Source organism: Symphalangus syndactylus, chromosome 4, assembly GCF_028878055.3.
Source record: "Symphalangus syndactylus isolate Jambi chromosome 4, NHGRI_mSymSyn1-v2.1_pri, whole genome shotgun sequence".
Lineage (NCBI taxonomy): Eukaryota > Metazoa > Chordata > Mammalia > Primates > Hylobatidae > Symphalangus > Symphalangus syndactylus.
Genome location: NC_072426.2, coordinates 73723305 through 73747410, shown reverse-complemented (window position 1 = coordinate 73747410; position 24106 = coordinate 73723305). Strand labels below are relative to the sequence as shown.

Genomic DNA, 24106 nt, shown 5'->3' with positions numbered 1-24106 from the left:
AGCATTTTCTGATATTTTCCTGCCAATACTACCACATTCAGGAATCTACATATATTTATGCCTACATGATTTCTCAACTCATTTTTACTGAGTTGAAGGGAGCAAAGGTAAGCTATTGGTATAACTGATACTTTAACAATTCCACAGTTAAAATCAGAAGTTGTGAAGAAACCTCTTCCAACTTTGAGGGCTATTTTTATACCAAGGAGTTTTTCCTGGCTGTTATTTTTAAGGCTCTAATCATTATACAGGCAAAATAAAAATTCATATAAGGTATATATTATAAAAACTGATAGACTATAAGAAGGATAATTAGTGCCTATAATATCAAAGAATGAAATAAAATGTGAAAAACAATTTATTTATTCTGGAATAAAAGTCTCCTTAAAAATGTCACTTTTTATAATTTTTAGTCATACAATTAACTTACTTATATAAAAGAATATATAAACAAAAAGAAAATTCATAATCTCACCTCATAAAGAAAAATTACTATTAACATTTTGAGATGTATTCTTTAAATTTTTCTAAATATAGCTAATACATATATTATATATTATGTTACATATTATATATATTTTATATATTATATATTATATATAATACAATATATTATTATATATAATATATAATATATAATATAATATATTATTATATTAGCTACATATAAATATATTATATATATATTTATATTTACATAAATATATTATATATATATTTATATTTACATAAATATATATAAATTTATATATAAAAATATAATATATTTATATATATGTTTATATGTAAATATATTATATAATATATATTATGTTTTTATATAAACATAATATATATATTTGTATATAAAATATATATATATCTTTGCGTAATTTCCCTCTAACCTTTCTAATTTAGCTATATTAGAAAGGTTAGAGGGAAATTACGCAAAGATATATATATATATTTTATATACAAATATATATTATATATTATGTTTATATATAAGAAATATAATATATATTATGTATATAATATATTTATATATAAAAAATCCCACATATATATATAAGCTATATATATATAAGCTATATATATATAAATATATAAGCTATATATATATAAGCTATATATATAAGCTATATATATATAAGCTATATATATATAAGCTATATATATATATAAGCTATATATATATATAAGCTAATATATATAAGCTATATATATATATATAAGCTATATATATGCGGGGTTTTTTTGCAACCTCTAGTCTCCTGGGCTTAAGTCATCCCCCCACCTCAGCCTCCCAAGTAGCTGAGACTACAGACCCACACCACCACACCCAGTTTTTGTATTTTTAGTAGAGACAGGGTTTCACTATGTTGCCCAGGCTGATCGCAAATTCTTGGGCTCAGAGTGATCCACCGCCCTTGGCCCCCCAAAGTGCTGGGATTACAGGCATGAACCACCATGCCCAGCCAAATTTTTTAAATGTTTATCTAAATTGGGTCCTACTATACATACTCACATATTATGCTCTTTTCATTAAATAATGTCATAGATATGTTTCTATAGCAATATACATTCAAATCAGAATAGGTAACAGAAGTACATTTAATAATATAGCATAATTGTCTTAGCAAACTCCTTATCAATGGACATTTAGATCATTTCAAAATTTTTGCTCTTAACACATATGACATTGTACACACTTGTGCAAAATCTCTGTACACTTTTTTCTTTAGGATAAACTTTTAAAAGCTTTTATTGAGTGAAAAGGCTACATCTTTCCAAGTTTGCTATGTCTTTTCTGTCTCCCAGAAAAGACATAACAAATATCTTTTACACTTCTATTATCAAAAAAGTATGAATATATCAATTGAATGAATATATCAATTCATACTTTTTTGATAATAGAAGTATGTGAAAGGTTACTCATTTCAGCATACAACCACAAATACTACATATTTCTGTCCTTTACATTTTTACCAAGATGGTAAGCAAAACAATTTTATAATATACAAATACACTTTTGTCTATTCATTTATGAAATGCTTATAGCTTTTTTTCATTTCTTGTTGTATTATTTAACTAGAATTTTAAAAAGAGTAGTAAGAGTCAACATCTTGGTTCAACTGAGTTTAATCGGAATGCCTGCAGTATTTTACCTTTAAGTATATTGCTTATCAGCTTGAAATACATTGTCTTTTTTTCTTTTCCTTTTCTTTTTTTTTACACTGCAACCATGACAGATGCATAGATTGCCTTTATTAGCTTAAGAAAGTTTACTTTTCTTTATATCTCACTATTTTTGATAAGAATGAATATTAAATTTTATTAATATACCCCTAATGCATACAATGAATATAGTTTAAACCAGCCAAATAGTAGAATATGTAGACCTCTTAGCTTACAAAGTAAAAGTTATTCATTTGAAAAGTTCTTTGTGGATATTTTCTTTACTTGTTAACAATGTTAAAGAAACATGACATCCTTTACCTGTAAAGCCTGTTTCAATTGCTCCTGAAGGACTTTGTTCTCAATTTCCAGACGTGCTACTTTCTAGGAAGTAACAAGGGGGAAAAAAGGTATTTACTTTGGTATTTTTAATTAATTTAGTTTTACCAGTATTACTTTTCTAAAACCCATAGATAGCCAAGATAAGATTTGAGCATAGACATTGAACTGCAGACCTCTCAGGTGTAATGGTGGATAATACCTGAAGCTAAAGTTTCCTATTGATTTTTCACAGGCAAATTGAGCATGAATTGGGGAAATTACAATTGCAGTAAATTAAACGTTTCATTTCTCCTTTCCTCTAGGCCTGAAATATTTAAAAAGAAAAATTTCAAATTTTACTAAAAGAAGCTCTACTCAACACAAAATAAACATTTTTCTGGCTTTGTGCAAATGAGTAAATTCTATTACACATGATGTTCCAGGAATTCTCCATCAAATTAAAGACACTTTGAGGACCATATTTAGAGTTCCCAGTTTTGCTTCTGATATGACTGAGTTCCCGCTGGACAAATGCTGCCACACATAACAACCATAAACTCTGGACTAAATACAAGTATCAACAATAGGAGAACAATCAAGACTAGGCAGATTTGTTAACTTATTTTATTTTATTTTTTAGAGACAGGGTCCTGTTCTGTTACCCAGGCTAGAGTGCAGAGGTGGGTTCCTAGCTCACTGCAGTCTCAAATTCATAGGCTCAAGCCATCCTCCTGCCTCAGCCTTCCAAAGCATGGGGATTATAGGCATGAGCCACCACACACCCAGCCAAGTGTAGGTAGATTCTTGAGGGAAGGTGACACTTGGAGGAAGGGAAGAACTCTAGGGAAGATTCTCATTTTTGTGGCTTTTAGTTTGAGGGCAATCCCTATCTGAGCCATTCAAGGTGCCTAGTAGCTGATTTAAAAACCACCAGAGGACAGAGTTCAGGACAATTCAAGCCACTGGAAAGGTTAGAGGGAAATTACGCAAAGAAAAGAAGATAAGATAGGGAGCCCCGGATTCTTTGTATAAACTCTACCCAAATCTCCACCTGACCCCTGAATCACGTATGCATAAAGAAGACTAAGCAGCCTAGCAAAAGCTAAAAAAACTAAAATGAAATGTGAGCTGCTACCTAAACATAGAATTTACATTTTGAATCCAATAGTGTTAATTATATATTAAAGAAAAAAATAACAATCATCAGAAGAATACAACACAATCTAGGGTTTCAAGAATATGATATTCAAAATAGCCAGGATATAATTTAGAAATACTTGACATTTGAAGAAACAGAAAAGTGAAACTAATTCTTAAGATAAAAGACAATGAGCAAAGAGTGATGCAAAGCAAGACAATCCAGATTTTAAAATTCACATACAGATGTTTAAAGCAAGTATAACAAAAATGTCCAGCATAAAGGAAAATATACCTATAACAAATAAAATTATGGAAATCTTAGCAGAGAAATATAAACTATAAAAAATGCATGCACACACCTATAATCCCAGCATTTCAGGAGGCTGAGGTGGGAGGATTGCTTGAGGCCAGGAATTCAAGACAAGCCTGGGCAACATAGCAAGACACTAGTCTATAAAACACATTTTGAATTAGCCGTCCATGGTGGTACACACCTATAATCCTAGCTCCTTGGAAAGCTGAGGCAGGAGGATCATTTCAGCCCAGGAGCTCAAGGCTGGAGTGAGCTATGATCCTGCCACTGTACTCCAGCCTGGGTAATAAAAATAAGACAATGTCTCTTTAAAAAAAAAAAAAAAGTCAAATGGAAATTCTGGAACTGAAAATCATAATATCTCAATTTAAAAATTTAATGTATGAGCATAAGAACAGATTGGATCTGATGACAGTGGAAAAAGTCAAACGACTTGAAAATATATCAATACAAAATGCCCAATCTAAATACAAACAACAAAGATTTTTTTTTAACAGATACTGAGGCAACTGTGGGATAAAATCAAATGTCTAAGATATAATTGTATCACATAAGGAACAGAGAGAGAGGAAGTGGTAGACAAAATATTTTTTAAATAATAATACATTGAAAATGTCCTGAACTTGGTGAAATTAACATACTCAACATGTTCAGCGCTGCCCAAGTTGATATTTACAAAGAAAATCATGCCCACATAAAACAAAGCCAAACTACTGAAAACCAAATAAAAGGAAAAAAAAACAACAAAAGTGCCCAAAGAAAAATGACATATTATACAAAAGGAAATGATGACTTTATTTTTTTTCCAGTCCACACCTGTTCTTTTATTATTATTATTATTATACTTTAAGTCTTAGGGTACATATGCACAACGTGCATGTTTGTTACATATGTATACATGTGCCATGTTGGTGTGCTGTACCCATTAACTCATCATTTAGCATTAGGTATATCTCCTAATGCTATCTCTCCCCCCTCCCCCAACCCCACATCAGTCCCTGGTGTGTGATGTTCCCCTTCCTGTGTCCATGTGTTCTCATTGTTCCATTCCCACCTATGAGTGAGAACATGCGGTGTTTGGTTTTTTGTCCTTGTGATAGTTTGCTGAGAATGATGGTTTCCAGCTTCATCCATGTCCCTACAAAGGACATGAACTCATCCTTTTTTATGGCTGCATAGTATTCCATGGTGTACCACATTTTCTTAATCCAGTCTTATCATTCTTGGACATTTGGGTTCGTTCCAAGTCTTTGCTATTGTGAATAGTGCTGCAATAAACATACATGTGCATGTGTCTTTATATCAGCATAATTTATAATCCTTTGGGTATATATCCAGTAATGGGATGGCTGGGTCAAATGGTATTTCTAGTTCTAGATCCCTGAGGAATCGCCACACCAACTTCCACAATGGTTGAACAAGTCTACAGTCCCACCAAGAGTGTAAAAGTGTTCCTATTTCTCCACATCCTCTCCAGCACCTGTTGTTTCCTGACTTTTTAATGATGGCCATTCTAACTGGTGTGAGGTGGTATCTCATTGTGGTTTTGATTTGAATTTCTCTGATGGCCAGTGATGATGAGCATTTTTGCATGTGTTTTTTGGCTGCATAAATGTCTTCTTTTGAGAAGGGTCTGTTCCTATCCTTTGCCCACTTTTTGATGGGGTTGTTTTTTTCTTGTAAATTTGTCTGAGTTCATTGTAGATTCTGGATATTAGCCCTTTGTCAGATGAGTACGTTGCAAAAATTTTCTCCCATTTTGTAGGCTGCCTGTTCACTCTGATGGTGGTTTCTTTTCCTGTGCAGAAGCACTTTAGTTTAACTAGATCCCATTTGTCAATTTTGGCTTTTGTTATCATTGCTTTTGGTGTTTTAGTCATGAAGTCCTTGCCCATGCCTATGTCCTGAATGGTATTGCCTAGGTTTTCTTCTAGGGTTTTTATGGTTTTAGGTCTAACATGTAAGTCTTTAATCCATCTTGAATTAATTTTTGTTAAAGGTTTAAGGAAAGGATCCAGTTTCAGCTTTCTACATATAGCTAGCTAGTTTTCCCAGCACCATTTATTAAATAGGGAATATTTTCCCCATTTCTTCTTTTTGTCAGGTTTGTCAAAGATCTGATAGTTGTAGATATGTGGCATTATTTCTGAGGGCTCTGTTCTGTTCCATTGTTCTATATCTCTGTTTTGGTACCAATACCATGCTGTTTTGGTTACTGTAGTCTTATAGTATAGTTTGAAGTCAGGTAGCGTGATGCCTCCAGCTTTGTTCTTATGGCTTAGGATTGACTTGGCAATGCGGGCTCTTTTTTGGTTCCATATGAACTTTAAAGTAGTTTTTTCCAATTCTGTGAAGAAAGTCATTGGTAGCTTGATGGGGATGGCATTGAATCTATAAATTACCTTGGGCAGTATGGCCATTTTCACGATATTGATTCTTCCAACCCATGAGCATGGTAGAATGGCCATCATTAAAAAAGCAGGAAACAACAGGTGCTGGAGAGGATGTGGAGAAATAGGAACACTTTTACACTGTTGGTGGGACTGTAAACTAGTTCAACCATTGTGGAAGTCAGTGTGGCGATTCCTCAGGGATCTAGAACTAGGAATACCATTTGACCCAGCCACCCCATTACTGGGTATATACCCAAAGGACTATAAATCATGCTGCTATAAAGACACATGCACACGTATGTTTATTGCGGCACTATTCACAATAGCAAAGAGTTGGAACCAACCCAAATGTCCAACAACGATAGACTGGATTAAGAAAATGTGGCACATATACACCATGGAATACTATGCAGCCATAAAAAATGATGAGTTCGTGTCCTTTGTAGGGACAAGGATGAAACTGGAAAACATCATTCTCAGTAAACTATCGCAAGGACAAAAAACCAAACACCGCATGTTCTCACTCATAGGTTGGAATTGAACAATGAGAACTCATGGACACAGGAAGGGGAACATCACACTCCGGGGACTGTTGTGGGGTGGGGGTAGGGGGGAGGGACAGCATTAGAAGATATACCTAATGCTAAATGACAAGTTAATGGGTACAGGAAATCAACATGGCACATGGATACATATGTAACAAACCTGCACATTGTGCACATGTACCCTAAAACCTAAATTATAATAAAAAAAAAAAGAACGCTTGTGATTTTTGCACATTGATTTTGTATCCTGAGACTTTGCTGAAGTTGCTTATCAGCTTAAGGAGATTTTGGGCTGAGACGATGGGGTTTTCTAGATATACAATCATGTCATCTGCAAACAGGGACAATTTGACTTCCTCTTTTCCTAACTGAATGCCCTTTATTCCCTTCTGCTGCCTGATTGCCCTGGCCAGAACTTCCAACACTATGTTAAATAGGAGTGATGAGAGAGGGCAACCCTGTCTTGTGCCAGTTTTCAAAGGGAATGCTTCCAGTTTTTGCCCATTCAGTATGATATTGGCTGTGGGTTTGTCATAGATAGCTCTTACTATTTTGAAATACATCCCATCAATACCTAATTTATTGAGAGTCTTTAGCATGAAGGGTTGTTGAATTTTGTCAAAGGCCTTTTCTGCATCTATTGAGATAATCATGTGGTTTTTGTCTTTGGTTCTGTTTATATGCTGGATTACTTTTATTAATTTTCGTATGTTGAACCAGCCTTGCATCCCAGGGATGAAGCCCACTTGATCATGGTGGATAAGCTTTCTGATGTGTTGCTGGATTTGGTTTGCCAGTATTTTACTGAGGATTTTTGCATCAATGTTCATCAAGGATATTGGTCTAAAATTCTCTGTTTTGGTTGTGTCTCTGCCAGGCTTTGGTATCAGCATGATGCTGGCCTCATAAAATGAGATAGGGAGGATTCCCTCTTTTTCTATTGATTGGAATAGTTACAGAAGGAATGGTACCAGCTCCTCCTTCTACGTCTGGTAGAATTCGGCTGTGAATCCATCTGGTCCTGGACTTTTTTTGATTGGTTAAGCTATTAATTATTGTCTCAATTTCAGAGCTTGTTGCTGGTCTATTCAGAGATTCAACTTCTTCCTGGTTTAGTCTTGGGAGAGTGTATGTGTTGAGGAATTTATCCATTTCTTCTAGATTTTCTAGTTTATTTGCATAGAGGTGTTTATAGTATTCTCTGATGGTAGATTGTATTTATGTGGGATCGGTGGTGATATCCCCTTTGTCATTTTTATTGCATCTATTTCATTCTTCTCTCTTTTCTTCTTTATTAGTCTTGCTAGCAGTCTATCAATTTTGTTGATCTTTTCAAAAAATCAGCTCCTGGATTCATTGATTTTTTGAAGGGTTTTTTTGTGTCTCTATTTCCTTCAGTTCTGCTCTGATCTTAGTTATTTCTTGCCTTCTGCTAGCTTTTGAATGTGTTTACTCTTGCTTCTCTAGTTCTTTTAATTGTGATGTTAGGATGTCAATTTTAGATCTTTCCTGCTTTCTCTTGTGGGCATTTAGTGCTATAAATTTCCCTCTACACACTGCTTTGAATGTGTCCCAGAGATTCTGGTATGTTGTGTCTTTGTTCTCGTTGGTTTCAAAGAACATCTTTATTTCTGCCTTCATTTCGTTATGTACCCAGTAGTCATTTAGGAGCAGGTTGTTCAGTTTCCATGTAGTTGAGCAGTTTTGAGTGAGTTTCTTAATCCTGAGTTCTAGTTTGATTGCACTGTGGTCTGAGAGACAGTTTGTTATAATTTCTGTTCTTTTACATTTGCTGAGGAGTGCTTTACTTCCAACTATGTGGTCAATTTTGGAATAGGTGTGGTGCTGAAAAGAATGTATATTCTGTTGATTTGGGATGGAGAGTTCTGTAGCTGTCTATTAGGTCCGCTTGATGCAGAGCTGAGTTCAATTCCTGGATATCCTTGTTAACTTTCTGTCTCGTTGATCTGTCTAATGTTGATAGTTGGGTGTTAAAGTCTCCCATTATTATTGTGTGGGAGTCTAAGTCTCTTTGTAGGTCACCAAGGACTTGCTTTATGAATCTGGGTGCTCCTGTACTGGGTGCATATATATTTAGGATAGTTACTTCTTCTTGTTGAATTGATCTCTTTACCATTATGTAATGGCCTTCTTTGTCTCCTTTGATCCTTGTTGGTTTAAAGTCTGTTTTATCTGAGACTAGGATTGCAACCTTTGCCTTTTTTTGTTTTCCATTTGCTTGGTAGATCTTCCTCCATCCCTTTATTTTCAGCCTATGTGTGTCTCTGCACGTGAGATGGGTTTCCTGAATGCAGCACTCTGATGGGTCTTGACTATCCAATTTGCCAGTCTGTGCCTTTTAATTCGAGCATTTAGCCCATTTACATTTAAGGTTAGTATTGTCATGTGTGAATTTGATCCTGTCATTATGATGTTAGCTGGTTATTTTGCTCGTTAGTTGATGCAGTTTCTTCCCAGCCTTGATGGTCTTTACAATTTGGCATGTTTTTGCAGTGGCTGGTACCAGTTGTTTCTTTCCATCTTTAGTGCTTCTTTCAGGAGCTCTTTTAGGGAAGGCCTGGTGGTGACAAAATCTCTCAGCATTTGCTTGTCTGTAAAGGATTTTATTTCTCCTTCACTTATGAAGCTTAGTTTGGCTGGATATGAAATTCTGGGTTGAAAATTCTTTTCTTTAAGAATGTTGAATATTGGCCCCCACTCTCTTCTGCCTTGTAGAGTTTCTGCTGAGAGATCCGCCGTTAGTCTGATGGGCTTCCCTTTGTGGGTAACCCAACCTTTCTTTCTGGCTGCCCTTAACATTTTTGCCTTCATTTCAACTTTGATGAATCTGACAATTATGTGTCTTGGAGTTGCTGTTCTCAAGGAGTATCTTTGTGGCATTCTCTGTATTTCCTGAATTTGAATGTTGGTTTGCCTTGCTAGATTGGGTAAGTTCTCCTGGATAATATCCTGCAGAGTGTTTTCCAACTTGGTTCCATTCTCCCCGTTACTTTCAGGTACACCAATCAGACGTAGATTTGGGCTTTTCACATAGTCCCATATTTCTTGGAGGCTTTGTTCATTTCTTTTTATTCTTTTTTCTCTAAACTTCTCTCCATGCTTCATTTCATTCATTTCATCTTCCATCACTGATACCCTTTCTTCTGGTTGATCGCGCTGGTTACTGAGGCTTGTGCATTCGTCACATAGTTCTCGTGCCGAGGTTTTCAGCTCCATCAGGCCCTTTAAGGACTTCTCTGCATTGGTTATTCTAGTTATCCATTCATCTAATTTTTTTTCAAGGTTTTTAACTTCTTTGCCATGGGTTCGAACTTCCTCCTTCAGCTCGGAGTAGTTTGATCTTCTGAAGCCTTCCTCTCTCAACTCATCAAAGTCATTCTCCGTCCAGCTTTGTTCCGTTGCTGGTGAGGAGCTGCATTTCTTTGGAGGAGGGGAGGTGCTCTGATTTTTAGATTTTCCAGTTTTTCTGCTCCGTTTTTTCCCCATCTTTGTGGTTTTATCTACCTTTGGTCTTTGATGATGGTGACGTACAGATGGGGTTTTGGTGTGGATGTCCTTTCTGTTTGTTAGTTTTCCTTCTAACAGTCAGGACCCTCAACTGCAGGTCTGTTGGAGTTTACTGGAGGTCCACTCCAGACCTTGTTTGCCTGGGTATCAGCCGCGGTGGCTGCAGAACAGCAGATATTGGTGAACCACAAATGCTGCTGCCTGATCATTCCTCTGGAAGTTTTTTCTCAGAGGAGTACCCGGCCGTGTGAGGTGTCAGTCTGCCCCTACTAGGTGGTGCCTCCCAGTTAGGCTACTCGCGGGTCAGGGACCCACTTGAGGAGGCAGTCTGCCTGTTCTCAGATCTCAAGCTGTGTGCTGGGAGAACCACTACTCTCTTCAAAGTAGTCAGACAGGGATATTTAAGTCTGCAGAGGTTATTGCTGTCCTTTGTTTGTCTGTGCCCTGCCCCCAGAGGTGGAGCCTACAAAGACAGACAGGCCTCCTTCAGCTGTGGTGGGCTCCACCCAGTTTGAGCTTCCCAGCCGCTTTGTTTACCTACTCAAGCCTGAGCAATGGCGGGCACCCCTCCCCAGCCTGGCTGCCGCCTTGCAGTTTAATCTCAGACTGCTGTGCTAGCAATGAGCAAGGCTCTGTGGGCGTAGGACCCTCTGAGCCACGTGTGGGATATAATCTCCTGTTGTGCCATTTGTGAAGCCTGTTGGAAAAGCGCAGTATTAGGGTGGGAGTGACCCAATTTTCCAGGTGCCATCTGTCACCCCTTTGACTAGGAAAGGGAATTCCCTGACCCCTTGTGCTTCCCAGGTGAGGTGATGCCTCGCCCTGCTTTGGCTCACACACAGTGCGCTGCATCCACTGTTCTGCACCCTCTGTCCAGCACTCCCCAGTGAGATGAACCCGGTACCTCAGTTGGAAGTGCAGAAATCACCCATCTTCTGCGTCACTCACACTGGGAGCTGTAGACTGGAGCTGTTCCTATTCGGCCATCTTGGCTCTATCCCCGGAAATGATGATTTTAAAAATTGCTTCTCAGCAGAAAAAAATGAAAGCCAAGCAAAAATAGAAAAAATATCTTTACAGAATAAATGCCCCTTTTCTGTAACAAAGTTATTTTAAGAAACAAAAGAAATCCCTAAATCTACATTTTATTCTCATTGAAATTTGAGAGAACATAGCATCTATAAAACAAAAGCACATGATAATGGCAACAAAAGTAAACCTTACAACAACTGCACAAGAGATTTCAATACATGACTAATGAGCTGCTGAGGAAACACGTCCATAAACAGGCACAGAAATGCAATAAACCATGGGATGGGACTAAGTAACTTCAGAGAGGAAGTTGAACAATCCAAAGACGTAGCCCCTACTAAAGCAGAACTAGAGGGATAAACAGAAAATAATTAGTAAGAAAACATTAAGACCCTTTTAGTGTTCTCTGACTGATGCAATTAGAACCCTAAATTAGGATCCCCTGAGATTTTTAAAGAAAGCAAACATGACTTTTTTAACTTAAAAGTTCAAGAGGAAGTGAAACGGAGAAAGGTTGCTTACTTTTGAGAATAAGTTTAGAAATCTTGTAAATTAAATGGAAGACATATCTCATACCACAGAACAAACATACACGTAGAAGCCATGATGAAAAAGATAGAAGACTTAAAACAGTCAATCTAGAAATCATAATATTCAAATACAAGTCTCAGCGGGATAAAAGGAAGAAGGAAGTTAAATGATGATGAAAGAAATAAGAAAACTCCCTTGATATAGATAAAACATTTGGGATATGATAAAAATTTCTACGTTTCAATGAGAAACAAGAGCAAGAAGTAAGAAGTCTAGGTACCAGACAACATCAAACTACTATACTTGCTGGAACCATCAACTCAAATTTTACGTGAGATAAAAATGATATTCTACCTTGTTTAAGCCATTGAATTATATGGGGTCTCTTTTATAGCAGCCTAGTCTATATTCTAACAAATAAAGATGTAGAAAATTAAAATAATGAAACAAATCTAGACTTAATTGAATTTTATACACAGGGAGAGAGAAAATATATACCCCACTGTGGTTGACTACAAATGGCCATAAATTCTTCCCAGTAGCTCCCATAAAAAGGTACAATCTATTTCTTCACTTCTTGAAACTCAGTTGGCATAATTCTTGTTTGGGCCAAGAGGATACAACACAAATGACATTATGAGTGATGTGAGCTGAGGCCTCCAGATATCTTTCAGCTTTGTTCTGATCTCTTGCTACTAGGAATCCTTCTTTAAACTACCCAGAGCTACCATCCTGGAGGATAAGAGACTAGAAAGAAGTCCCACCTCTCCCAGATGTCCCAGCTGGAATGTCAGACATAGGAATAAAACTTACCTTGCACATCCAAACTAAGCTGAGCTGCCCAGCAACTATAAGAAATAATGATTCTACTGTTTTAAGTTACTACATTTTGGAATAATTTGTTATTTAGGAAAAGCTAACTGGTATACCTAGCGGTAGAAAATGTGTATTATTTTATGTCATTAGAACACTTACAAAAATTGAATATTGTACTGGATTATTTCCATAAATGGCTACCAACAATTTTCTCTCACCCTATATATGCATGCTACTGTTACCTCTGAATATGGACTGGCCTTATGACTTCCTTACAGAATATGTCCTCTCCTTAAAAAGTTAAAAATAGGCCAAGCACAATGGCTCATGCCTATAATCCTAGCACTTTGGGAGGCCAAGCCAGGCAGATCATGAGGTCAAGAGATCGAGACCATCCTGGCCAAAATGGTGAAACCCCGCCTCTACTAAAAATACAAAAATTAGCTGGGTGTGGTGGCGACTGCCTGTAGTCCCATCTACTCAGGAAGCTGAGGCAGGAGAATCACTTGAACCTGGGAGGCAGAGGTTGCAGTGGGCCGAGATCGCACCATTGCACTCCAGCCTGGCCACACAGCAAGACTCCGTCTCAAAAAAAAAAAAAAAATTAAAAATAGAACTAACATATAATCCAGTAATCTTACTGTTAGGTATATACAAAAAAAGGAAATCAGTATATTAAAAAGATATCTGCACTCCCATGTTTATTGCACCACAATTCAAAATAACTATGATTTAGAAGCAGTGTGTCCATCAACAGACAAATGAATAAAGAAAATGTAGTACATATACATAATGGAGTACTATTCAGCCATAAAAAAGAATGAGATCCTGTCATTTGCAACCAGAAGTCACTACGTTAAGTGAAATAAGCCAGGCACAGAAAGACAAACTTCACATGTTCTCACTTATTTGTGGGAGCTAAAAATCAAAACAATTAAACTCATGGAGATAGAGCGCAGAATGATGGTTATCAGAGGCTGCAAATAGTAGTAGGGGGTGGAGTGCAGTGGCAATGGTTAATGAGTACAAAAATATAATTAGAATGAGTAAGATCTAGTATTTGATAGCGCAATAGGGCAACTACAGTCAACGATCATTTATTGTACATTTAAAAAAAAACTTAAAACGGACCCACAGACCCTCTGAAGGAAGCAGACAGCTCTGCAGGACCTGGGAGACACCCCAAATACTGTAAGTGCCCCAACTGCGGAAGCAGGAAAGGGAGACTCTCCTCTCCTGAACACACACTCTCCACTAGAGAAACAGAAGGTCTGTTCATGGGAAAAGTTTCCGACCTTACTTGGAGCTGAGTCCATTTAGAGAGCCAAGTGAAATATAAGCGTAGAAGCAGCAGCAGAAAAGCCCTGGGAGCTCACTGGGTCCCGAAGCAGGCCACTCCTGCCTGGAACCACAGGGATCCATCGGGAGGACAGACAGACAAGCAGGGGGTAAAACTCCCAAGGGAAAAGGAAATCTCTAGCTGAACTTTGTAACAATTTGAACAGGGCAAGAAACCTCCTGGCCAGAACTCGGAGGAGGGCACAAATCTGGTGTGCAGACTCCATAGGTCAGGGAAGAACCATGCCCTTTTCTTTCGCAGCTGTGAGGCGGGTAGCTTGGGGCAAGTTTTCAAGCCCAACTCGCCCACCATCTGGAAACAGACTTGGAGCTATTGCGGGGGAGGTTGGGAGCAACACAGGCCCTTTATTTTGAGTGGGAGATGGGTGAGCCCTGTGACTGCCCACTTGGCCCGACAACTCTGACAACCTGCATGACTCAGCAGAGGCAGCCATAACTCTCCTAGGTACACAACTGCAGTGACCTGGGAATCTCACCCCCATTCCCCACAGCAGCCGCAGCAAGACCCACCCAAGGAGTCTGACCTCAGCCACACCTAGCCCTGCCCCCACCTTATGGTCCTTCCCTACCCACCCTGGTAGGGGAAGACAAAGGGCACATAATCTTGGGAGTTCTAGGGCCACACCCACTGCCCCTTCCTCTCCATACTACCACAGCTGATGCTCTCTGGAAAGTGCCACCTCTCAGCAGGGGGCCAACCAGCACAAAAATAGGGCATTAAACCACCATATCACAGGACTCTGTGCAGACAACCCCCAATACCAGCCCAGAGCCAGGCAGACTCACTGGGTAGCTAGACCCAGAAGAGAGACAACAATCACTGCAGTTTGGCTCACAGGAAGCCACATCCATAGGAAAAGGGGGAGAGTACTACATCAAGGGAACACCCCATGGGACAAAAGAATTTGAACAACAGCCTTCAGCCCTAGACCTTCCCTAAGACAGAGCCTATCCAAATGAGAAGGAACCAGAAAACCAATCCTGGAAATATGACAAAACAAGGCTATTTAACATTCCCTGCAAAAATCATAATACTTCATCAGCAATGTACCCAAACCAAGAAGAAATCCCGGCTTTACCTGAAAAAGAATTCCAGAGGTTAGTTATTAAGGGAGGCACCAGAGAAAGGTGAAGCTCAATGCAAGGAAATCCAAAAAATGATACAAGTGAAGGGCGAAATATTTAAGAAAATAGAAAGCTTAAAGAAAAAAAACAACAATTCAGGAAACTCTGGACACACTTTTAGAAATATGAAATGCTCTGGAAAGTCTCAGCAATAGAATTGAACAAGTAGAAGAAAGAAATTCAGAGCTCAAAGACACAGTCTTCAAATTAACCCAATTCAACAAAGACAAAAAAAAAAGAATAAAAAAGAAAACAAAGACTCCAAGAAATCTGAGATTATGTTAAATGACCAAACCTAAGAATAAACGATTTTCCTGAGGAAGAAGAGAATTCTAAAATCTTGGAAAAAATATTTGGAGGAATCATCAAGGAAAACTTCCCCGGCCTTGCTAAAGATCTAGACATCTAAATACAAGAAGCACAAGGAACACCTGGGAAATTCATCACAAAAAGATCTTCACCTGGGCACGTTGTCATCAGGTTATCCAAAGCTAAGACGAAGGAAAGAATCTTAAGAGCTGTGAGACAGAAGAGCCAAGTAACCTATAAAGGAAAATCTATCAGATTAACAGCAGATTTCTCAGCAGAAACCCTACAAGCTAGAAGGGATTGGGGCCCGATCTTCAGCCTCCTTAAACAAAACAATCATCAGCCAAGAATTTTGTATCTAGTGAAACTAAGCATTATATATGAAGGAGAGATACAGTCTTTTTCAGACAAACAAATGGTGAGAGAATTCGCCATTACCAAGCCACCACTATAAGAACTGCTAAAAGGAGCTCTGAATCTTGAAACAAATCCTGGAAACACATCAAAACAGAACCTCTTTAAAGCATAAATTCACACAGGATCTATAAAACAAAAATACAAGTTAAAAAACAAAAGCAAAAAACAAATAAACAAAAACCCAAAGTACACAGGTGACAAAGAGCACAATGAATGCAACGGTACCTCACATTTCATTACTAACATTGGACTAAATGCTCCACTTAAAGACACAGAACTGCAGAATGGATAAGAACTCACTAACCAACCATCTGATGCCTTCAGGAGACTTGCTAACACATAAGGACTCACATAAGCTTAAAGTAAAGGGGTGGAAAAAGGCATTCCATGCAAATGGACACCAAAAGCAAGCAGGGGTAGCTATTCTTACATCAGACAAACAAACTTTAAAGCAACAGCAGCCAAAAGAGACAAAGAAGGACATTTTGTAATGGTAAAAGGCCTTGTCCAAAAGGAAAGTATCACAATCCTAAACATATATGCACCTAACACTGGAGGTCCCAAATTTATAAAACAATTAGTAATAGACCTAAGAAATGAGATAGACAGCAACACAATAATAGTGGAGGACTTAAGTACTCCACTGACAGTACAAGACAGGCCATCAAGACAGAAAGTCAACAAAGAAACAGTGGATTTAAACTATACCTTAGAACAAATGGACTTAACAGATGTATACAGAACATTTCATCCAACAACCACAGAATACACATTCTATTCAACAGCACATGGAACTTTCTCCAGGATAGACCATATGATAGGCCATAAAATAAGCCTCAATAAATTTAAGAAAATTGACAGTATATCAAGCACTCTGTCAGACCACAGTGGAATAAAATTGGATATCAACTCCAAAAGGAACCTTCAAAACCATGCAAATACATGGAAATTAAATAACCTGCTCCTGAATGAGCATTGGGTCAAAAACAAAATCAAGATGGAAATTTAAAAATTCTTCGAACTGAATGACAATAATGACACAACCTACCAAAACCTGTGGGATACAGCAAAGGCAGTGCTAAGAGGAAAGTTCATAGCCCTAAAAGTGTACGTCAAAAACACTGAAAAAGCACAAACTGACACTCTAAGGTCACACCTCAAGGAACTAGAGAAACAAGAACAAACCAAACCCAAACCCAGCAGAAGAAAGGAAACAACCAAGATCAGAGCAGAACTAAGTGAAACTGAAACAAAAATAATACAAAAGATAAATGAAACAAAAAGCTGGTTCTTTGAAAAGATAAATAAAACTGATCAACCATTAGCAAGATTAAATGAGAAAAGAAGAGAGAAAATCCAAAAAACCTCACTAAGAAATAAAACAGGAGATATTATAACTGACACCACTGAAATACAAAAGGTAATTCAAGGCTACCATGAACACTTTTATGCACATAAACTAGAAAACCTAGAAGAGATGGATAAATTCCTGGAAAAATACAACCCTCCTAGCTTAAATCAGGAAGAATTAGACCAGTAACAAGCAGTGAGTTGAAATGGTAATTTTAAAACTACCAACAAAAAAAAAAGGCCAGGACCAGATGGATTCACACCAGAATTCTACCAGACATTCAAAGAAGAATTGGTACCAATCCTTTTGACACTATTCCATAAGATAGAGAAAGAAGGAACCCTCCCTAATTCATTCTATGAAGCCAGCATCACCCTAATACCCAAAACAGGTAAAGACATAACTAAAAATGAAAACTACAGACCAATATCCCTGATGAACATGGATGCTAAAATCCTTAACAAAATACTAGCTAACTGAATCCAACAATATATCAAAAAGATAATCCACCACGATCAACTGGGTTTCATACCAGGGATGCAGGGATGGTTTAACATACCTAAGTCAATAAATGTGATACATAACATAAAAAGAATTAAAAACAAAAATCACATGATCATCTCAGTAGATGCAGAAAAAGCATCCAACAAAATCCAGCATCCCTTAAAACTCTCAGCAAAACGGCATACAAGGGACATACCTTAATGTAATAAAAGCCATCTATGACAACCCAATGCCAACATAATACTGAATGGGGAAAAGTTGAAAGCATTCCCTCTGAGAACTGGAACAAGACAAGGATGCCCATTCTCACCACTCCTCCTCAACATAGTACTGAAAGTCCTAGCAAGAGCTATCAGACAAGAGAAAGAAATAAAAGGCACCCAAATTGGTAAAGAAGTAGTCAAACTGTCACTGTTTGCTCACAATCATTTACCTTGAAAACCCTAAAGACACCTCCAGAAAGCTCCTAGAACTGATAAAAGAATTCAGCAAAGTTTCTGGATACAAGATTAATGTACACAAATCAGTAACTCTTCTACACACCAACAGCAACCAAGTGGAAAATCAAATCAAGTACTCAATTCCCTTTACAATAGCTGAAAAAAAAAAAAAACTTAAGAATATACCTAGCCAAGGAGTTGAAAGACATCTACAAGGAAAACTACAAAACATTGCTGAAATAAATCTTAGACAACACAAACATATGGAAACACATCCCATGCTCATGGATGGGTGGAATCAATATTGTGAAAATGACCATACTGCCAAAAGCAATCTACAAATTCAATACAATCCCCATTAAAATACCACCATCATTCTTCACAGAACTAGAAAAAACAATCCTAAAATTCATATGGAACCAAAAAAAGAGCCCCCATAGCCAAAGTAAGACTAAGCAAAAAGAAGAAATCTGAAGGAATCACACTACCTGATTTCAAACTATACTATAAGGCCATAGTCACCAAAACAGCATGGTACTGGTATAAAAACAGGCACACAGACCAATGGAACAGAAAAGAGAACCCAGAAATAAACCCAAATACTTACAGCCAATTGATCTTTGACAAAGCAAACAAAAACATAAAGTGGGGAAAGGACACCCTATTCAACAAATGGTGCTGGGATAATTGGCTAACCACATGTAGGAGGATGAAACAGGATCCTCATCTCTCACCTTATACATAAATCAACTCAAGGTGGGTTAAGGACTTAAACCTAAGACCTAAAACTATAAAAATTCTAGAAGATAACATTGGAAAATCCCTTCTAGACATTGGCTTAGGCAAGGATTTCATGACCAAGAACCCAAAAGCAAATGCAATAAAAATGAAAATAAATATCTGGGACCTAATTAAACTAAAAAGCTTTTGCAAGGCAAAAGGAACAATCAGCAGAGTAATCAGACAACCCACAGAGTGGAAGAAAATCTTCACAATCTATACATCTGACAAAGGACTAACACCTAAAATCTACAATGAACTCAAACAAATCAATAAGAAAAAAACAAAGTATCCTATCAAAAAGTGGGCTAAGGATATGAATAGACAACTCTCAAAAGAAGATATACAAATGGCCAACAAACATATGAAAAAATGCTCAACATCACGAATGATCAGGGAAATGGAAGTCAAAACCACAATGCTATACCACCTTGCTCCTGCACGAATGCCCATAATCAAAAAATCAAAAAACAGTAGATGTTGGTGTGGATGCGGTGATCAGAGAACACTTCTACACTGCTGGTGGGAATGCAAACTAGTACAGCCACTATGGAAAACAGTGTAGAGATTCCTTAAAGAACTAACAGTAGAACTACCATTTGATCCAGCAGTCCCACTACTGGGTATCTACCCAGAGAAAATGAAGTCATTATTCAAAAAAGATACTTGCACACGAATGTTTATAGCAGCACAATTCACAATTGCAAAATCATGGAACCAACCCAAATGCCCATCAATCAACAAGTGGATAAAGAAGCTGTGGTATATTTATATGATGGAATACTACTCAGCCATAAAAAGGAATGAATTAATAGCATTTGCAGTGACCTGGATGAGACTGGAGACTATTATTCTAAGTGATGTAACTCAGGAATGGAAAACTAAACATCAGATGTTCTCACTGTAGGATATAATAAATTCCTCTTCAAAGGTTTTAGCCTGTAAATTGTTAAGTACAATGATTTCTAAGATCCTCTCCAAAGAATCAATGTATCAGGATGTTCAGCTCTCCTGTTCTTTGTCCTCCATTTTAAAGTTTAACTTCTTCATTCTCCTCGCCCCTAGTTTCAGTAAACAACCTTTTCCACCAGTTCTAATCAGTAGTTTACATATGTTTCCCTGGTCACCTGCTATGTCTTGAGTCACCCCTGGTCACCTGCTCCGTCCTGAGTCACCCTGGTCACTTGCTCTGATCTGAATTATCTGTTCTGTAACTGCCCTTCCTGCCCAACTACTCACTCCACCACTCCAGTTCATACCCCTGCTCTCTTTAAAATAGCCAATTGGAATTAGCTTAGACTGTGCGGTCCAACCCTAGCCAATAGGGGAATGACACAGCAGTAGGGGCTACCTGCACCAGGAATAAGAACCCTTCCCCTATCTTGTTCAGGTGTGCTCCTGCCATTGCTCCATCGGCAAGTCACACCCTTCCATAGAAGTAAAATTACCTTGCTGAGAAAATTAAATTTATGTTCGAGTGCTGTTTCTTTGGTGGCACCAAATATTTATTTATAACATCACTGATATGTGGGAGGTAAGCTGTGAGGATGCAAATACATAGGAATGATACAATAGACTTTGGGAACTTGAGGGCAAGAGTGGGAGGTGGGCGAGGGATAAAAGACTATAAATATGGTGCAGTGTATACTGCTTGGATGATGGGTGCACCAAAATCTCACAAATCACCACTAAAGAACTTACTCATGTAACCAAATACCACCTGTACCCCAATAACTTATGGAAAAATAAATTTAAAAATAAATAAATAATAAAAACAACTAAGAAAGTATAATTGGATTATCTATAACACAAAGAAATGAAAAGTGCTCGAGGAGATGGATACTCATTTACCCTGATGTGATTATTATGCATTGTATGCTTGTATCAAAATGTCTCATGTATCCCATAAATATATACACCTACTATGTACCCACAGAAATAAAAATAAATTTTTTTAAATCAAATAAGATGGCAGGCAAAAATCTAAAATAATCCCATGACCTTCACCCCTACGGTCATGCTATATATAATAATCCAGCCCCTCTGAGTATGGGTGGGACCTGTGACTTGCTTCTGGCCAACAGAATATGGCAAAGTGATGGGATGCCACTCCCTTTATTAGGTTCATTATATAGCAAGAGTGAGAGGATGTCACACCTATGATCAAGTTACATTATATTAGAACTCTGTCTTAGCAAACGAGAGAGACTCTTGTGAGCTAGCCAGGTGTGGTGGCTTATGCCTATAATCCCCAAAATTTGAGAGGCTGAGGCAGGAGGATGATTTGAGGCCAGGAATCCAAGACCAGCCTGGGCAACAGAGCAAGAGCTTGGTGTTATAAAAAACTTAAAAAACATAAAACTTAGCAGGGTGTGATGGTGCATGCCTGTAGTCCTAGACACCTGGGAGGGTGAGGCGGGAGGATGGCTTGAGCCCAGGAGTTCAGGCTGCAGTGAGCTAGGGTCATGCCACTGCACTCCAACCTGGATGACAGGGTGAGACCCTGTAGAAGAAGAAAGAAGGAAGAGGAGGAGGAGGAAGAGGAAGAGGAAGAGGAGGAGGAAAGGTGCTATGATATGAACAATCTATGGAAAAGGCCATGTGGCAGGAAACTGCAGACTGTCCCTAGAAGCTAAGTGCCTCAGCCCTAAACTGCAAGGAACTGAAGTTTATCACATCCACTTGAGCTTGGAAGAGGATTCTCAAGATATATAATGGAATGGAGCCCAGCCAACACTTTGATAATAGCCTGGTGAGCATAAGTTGATTACAGCATAGGACACAGCTAAGCCAGGCTCAGATGCCTAACCCACTGAAACTATGAGATAAGATAAATTTTTTAAGCTGCCAAATTTGTGGTAACTTGCTATGCAGCAATAGAAAACTAGTGCTACAAAATAGTACATTTTATATTCACTATTTTATGTGGTACTCTCGTTTTTTACAGAATTTATGTTATCTAGTTCTTGGGTCATTCAGGTATATACATACTTGTACACTTGCACATACTTATACACTTAACTCGAGCCATTCACTGAAATGGGTGATATAATGCTAGACGGTTGTTAAGAAATTAACATGTAGCTGTCTCTACCCCATCTTCCCAGTTTGGGAAAGAATCATTAGATAAAACAAAGGCTCTGCCTTTTCTGATACCACACTCCACAGATATTTTCTCACATCTTTTTAAACATTTTGCAATAACATGTTATTTATAGGAAGTTTACAGGGTACGCAATGATTAAAATTTTTAAGTTACTTGATAGTTGCAAAAGAAGGATAATATTTAAGGTCAGTGAGTAGCAAGACAATCTAAAGTTTCTGTAATATCTGATACTCTGTTAATTATAGAGCAAAGATTCCCTTACAGAATCCTTTCATGAACAGCATGCTAGAGTCTATCCCTAGTGGTTATAGCATTTGCTATGTTTTTCAGGAGACAGTTATGCCAGGGTGATTTGAATGGATAAATGTGCTGTTTTGCCTGCTTGTAGAATTCAGCCCTGTCTTTGGTCCCTCTCTCTCTCCCTCCTCCACCTCTCCCTCTCTCTTCTTCTGCACCAGAGTCTAAGGCTGCCCCACCAATATGTGTCATTTTTTCCAGAGGCTACATTTTTTTTTTTTTTTGAGACAGAGTTTTGCTCTGTTGCCCAGGCTGGCGTACAGTGGTGTGGTCTCGAATCACTGCAGCCTCGGCCTCCCGGGTTCACACAAGTCTTCTGCCTCAGTCTCCGGAGTGGCTGGGACTGCAGGCACGTGCCACCATGCCCAGCTAATTTTTATATTTCTGGTAGAGACAGGGTTTTGCCATGTTGGCCAGGCTAGTCTCGAACTCCTGACCTCAAGTGATCTGCCCACGTTGGCCTCCCAAAGTGCTGGTATTACAGGCATGAGCCACCGCGTCCTGCCTAGACATATCAAATTTGACAGGTATTGTGTACCCTTTGGATCTTTAGGAATTAATTTTTGCCTCTGTCACTCAGCTTTGCATATTTTGAAATGGAGATAAGTATAGGGAGGTCATGGAAGGAAAATTGCCAGAATTCTCAAACCATGTAACACTCATTGAGAATTCCAGATTCATTATATCTAAAGGGCAAGTGAAGGAAACAGTATTGTGAACTGGGTATAACTCCTTGGTTCTTAACTAGTACACTCTTAATTTGTGAGACCAAAATGTTGATAAACAATAATTTAAGATTGTACAGTACTCTAAACATCTGCAAAGGTCTAGATATTATCAGTATCACTAGTTTCTATTTCTGCCAGTAGCTCCCTTTTAGGTTACATTGTTGTCCTCTTTCCAGTGTGGCATCTGTCATTGCTTTTTTACTATGGCAAGTTCATTAAAAAGCTTGCTCCACTGTTGTCTTCAAGTAATGCCCATAAGGAGATGGAAGATATCTGATACAATTAAGGCTTTAGCTTCTAGGCAAGAGAAATAACATTGCATTAAATTCCAAGTTTCTTTCTGCTAGACTTGAATGTGTCTAGCCACTCTAATTTATGGGGGCTTTTGTTTTTTTTTCCTATTGTACTTTGTATGTAGAATTGTTTTGAAATATTAAGCATATTTGCTTTGAATTTGAACTCTTTGTTAATTTTGTATTTACCCTTTGAATAAAATATAAATCCAAAAAAAGAAATTAACATGTAGCAAAAGAAAAAAGAATATTTAAAAGCCAAAATGTAATAACAGGTTACCTGTATTCCTTTGATTGGATGACACAAACCAGAGTGAGATATAGAGTTTACAATTTCTGAAGAAGTTTTTCGTTGCATCTTAAAACGTTTATACTTTTTTTTTTTTTAATTCTCCAGGTGGCCATTTATTTATAGTCATAGGAGGGCATAAGTTGTAGAAGATTTTTAGAGTATAGATTTTTAAATCAGCCTGAGCTAGTTAAATAATTTCCTTTTTTTATTTTTTTAATATTTCTTTTTTTATTATTATTTTTTATTATTATACTTTAGGTTTTAGGGTACATGTGCACAATGTGCAGGTTTGTTACATATGTATCCATGTGCCATGTTGTTTTGCTGCA

The 24106-nt window shown here is 37.7% G+C and overlaps 1 protein-coding gene across 1 annotated transcript in view; it reads right to left on the bottom strand.

The window, feature by feature from the left end:
• Positions 1-24106, bottom strand: part of CCDC7 (coiled-coil domain containing 7) — a 434096-nt gene that overhangs the window by 265027 nt on the left and 144963 nt on the right. Inside the window, 1 exon segment of the mRNA XM_063637339.1 lies at positions 2479-2541. Coding sequence (XP_063493409.1) covers positions 2479-2541 — 63 coding nt within the window.